The sequence below is a fragment of the Malus sylvestris genome, chromosome 13 (assembly GCF_916048215.2).
Source record: "Malus sylvestris chromosome 13, drMalSylv7.2, whole genome shotgun sequence".
NCBI classification, from domain to species: Eukaryota; Viridiplantae; Streptophyta; class Magnoliopsida; order Rosales; family Rosaceae; genus Malus; species Malus sylvestris.
Window position 1 is genome coordinate 15,277,280 of NC_062272.1, and position 2,749 is coordinate 15,280,028.

The 2,749-nt window shown below is 40.3% G+C and overlaps 1 protein-coding gene across 1 annotated transcript; it reads right to left on the reverse strand.

Annotated features, from left to right (window-relative positions):
• Window positions 1-523: 523 nt before the first annotated feature.
• LOC126597140 (probable membrane-associated kinase regulator 1) lies at window positions 524-2,118 on the reverse strand. Its single transcript, XM_050263908.1, has one exon. The coding sequence runs from the start codon at window positions 1,961-1,963 to the stop codon at window positions 758-760; it is 1,206 nt and encodes a 401-aa protein (XP_050119865.1). The 5' UTR covers window positions 1,964-2,118; the 3' UTR covers window positions 524-757.
• Window positions 2,119-2,749: the final 631 nt, after the last annotated feature.

A 2,749-nucleotide genomic window follows, 5' to 3' on the forward strand; every position in this document is an offset into this window, starting at 1 on the left:
GATGATCCCTTCTATCAAATCCACCAAATCAATCAATTTTGGCCTTTGAAATTTGATCAAATGGCTACAAATAGGAGGTCCCTTTAAAATTTATAATAACTTTAGCCGTTAGATCAAATTTTAAGAGTTCAAATTAGGTGATTAGGTGGAAGGAATCCAGAGAGCTATAAAAGGTTATGACAACTGAAATAATCCTCACAAACAAACACGGAAAAAGCAAAGCCAAAAGCATAACTTCCATGCTACAATAATTCGCGTCAAATTAACATTTCTGGTTTTTTTTGGGGTCACTAATCGAAAAACCAAAAGCTAACAAACCAAACACAGCCTTAGAAAAACAAGATTATAAGTTTCAAGTTCGAAGGGCAAGTGTGTACTAAACTCATTTTGATCTGTTCCTTAATATTTGGGACCAAAACCAAATGAGTGGGTTCCAAAATACCACCCATCACATGCATCACAGAGAGCAACTTGCATATAAACATATACTACGTAACGTTTTAGTTCAAGAACCTAAAGCATGTAAGTTAAATTTACACATGTACTATAGTATTGAATCAAAACACTACTACAATGATAATGATAGTACACTTATTTCACATAAGTCCTCGAATCATCATGCATGCATGCAGCTTTTCAGCTGACCTGCTCTCTCTTGGAAACAAACACAGAGATGCAAACACTTACAATTAACTTGAGGTCTAATTAGTCAAACAAAATAATTTATTATTTTACATTTAATTAATTAACTTGGATCTCAAATCTCATGACTGACCATTGTTATAGTGCTCTTGCCATGAACCAAGGAGTTCTTGCAATGAGCAATTGCGCCTTGAATTGCACTCTGAAGCTCCTCCATCGACGATCTGTCGCCGTACGACGACGTGCTACTACTAGCGCCGCCACCACCCGAGCCCGTTAGACCCAAAGTGCGGGAAAGAACCCCAGAGTGGCTCGGGGATCCCCTCATTGAAGAAGGGCAGCTAGAAATGTACTCTCTTCTTCTTGGGTACCTGAGGTTACCCGAGAAGGAATGAGAAACTAATACATGATTGTTAGAACCACAATCTGTATTATTGTTCCTCGCCGTCGCCACCCCCGTGCATTTGTCGGATGTTTTCGGTGTTGATATTGATGTTGTGGTCATGATCCCCAATCCTCCTCCTCTTCCCCCCATTTGTTGTTGTTGTTGTTGTTGTTTTTGGGAGAGTTTTTCATACAAGGGCTTCACCTTCTTCAAGTACTTACTAATAACCTCCTTGGCAGTAGTGCTCATGCGTTTAGGTTTCACTGCATTGTTAGACCCGAGTCCCGCCGTGGCGGGGTTGGCGGTGTTGTTGTGAGGATCTGTCGTGTTGTTCTTCTGTACTTTCGGCTCCTTCTTAAACACGGAGGAGAATATCGACAAGGAAAAGTACTTCTTCTTCGAAACGCTGTCGTTGGAGTGGACGCTCACGTACTTGTTATTGTTGTAGTTGAAGGCGCGCTTGAACAACGAGTCCTCGTTGTTTTCCTCGGCGACGGAGCTGTCGCGGCGGGAGGAGTCGCATGACTGGTCGGCCAAGAGTACGAGGTCGCTGGCAAAAGAGGAGGTGGAGTCACGTGACTCGTTGGAGGAGCTGCCGGTGGAGTCACGCGACGTGGTGGTGTCGGAGAAGGAAGAGTAGGATGCGGAGGAGGGGAGGCGGAGGTTGCGGACCATGGAGAGGCGAGGGGAGAGGTGGAGTGGGAGGATCTGGCCTTTGTAGAAGAGCTCGTCGGCGGGGCAGATGGCGTTGGAGGATTTGCGAGGAGAGAGAGAGATGGTGAACTCGAAATCGGAGGAGGAGGAGGAGGAATGGAAGGAGTGGGAGGGTGAGGGTGGTAGTGTTTGTGATTTTTGGTGGAGGTGACGGCGGTGAGGGTGAGGATTGGATTTGGTCATATCATTGGTCGGATCTTTTCTCGTCCTCGACGACTCCATTTTGGTGTGTTGAGCAAATTAAGCTACTTGATAATGATTTTTGCGTGATGAGGGTTTTTGTGGTCCATCATTTTTTGGAAAGGTGGTGGGTCGTGTTTTGTACGTTAAAATTTGAGTGGATCTGGGTTTTGAAGCTCACATGGGATGATGGGGGTTTCCACGAACTGGCTTATCTGCCTTCCCACTTTTCATACATTTTTATTATTTTCTATTTATATGATCACAATTAAGTCAAATTAACCTTTTATATTACTATTATTTTTTATTTTATTATTTCTATAAAAAAAATTAATATAAATGGTTGACATACTTATAAAAGAGGATTAAAGTGTATGAGAAGTGCAGATAAGCAGGTTCCCATGTTTGAATCCCATACTTTTCTTTTCTCTCTCTGTTTATGAGTACAAGTGACGTATTTCTTTTCAAGTATTATAATAAAAAAAGATAATGGTAGTGAATCAAAATTTTAAATTAAATTTAGCTTAGAAATTTTGGTTTTTCTAATTTATAAACGACGTGAGTAAAATGTTCCACTTGTATAATAAAGGAAAAACGATAAATTAAATAGGAAGTGTTATTGGCACTTCAAAAATCTCATTCTACATTTCTCACAAGTGTAGTTTTCTTTTAAATATAGAAAGTTTGGATTGTAGAATGAGAATTTTGGAATGCCAATAACAATTCCCAATTAAATTTTCATTTCACATTAATTGTATTTTGTTTTTTTTATCAAGGTTCTTTGACTTTCGTCCATGTCATTACTTAAATATTAAATCATTTACATGT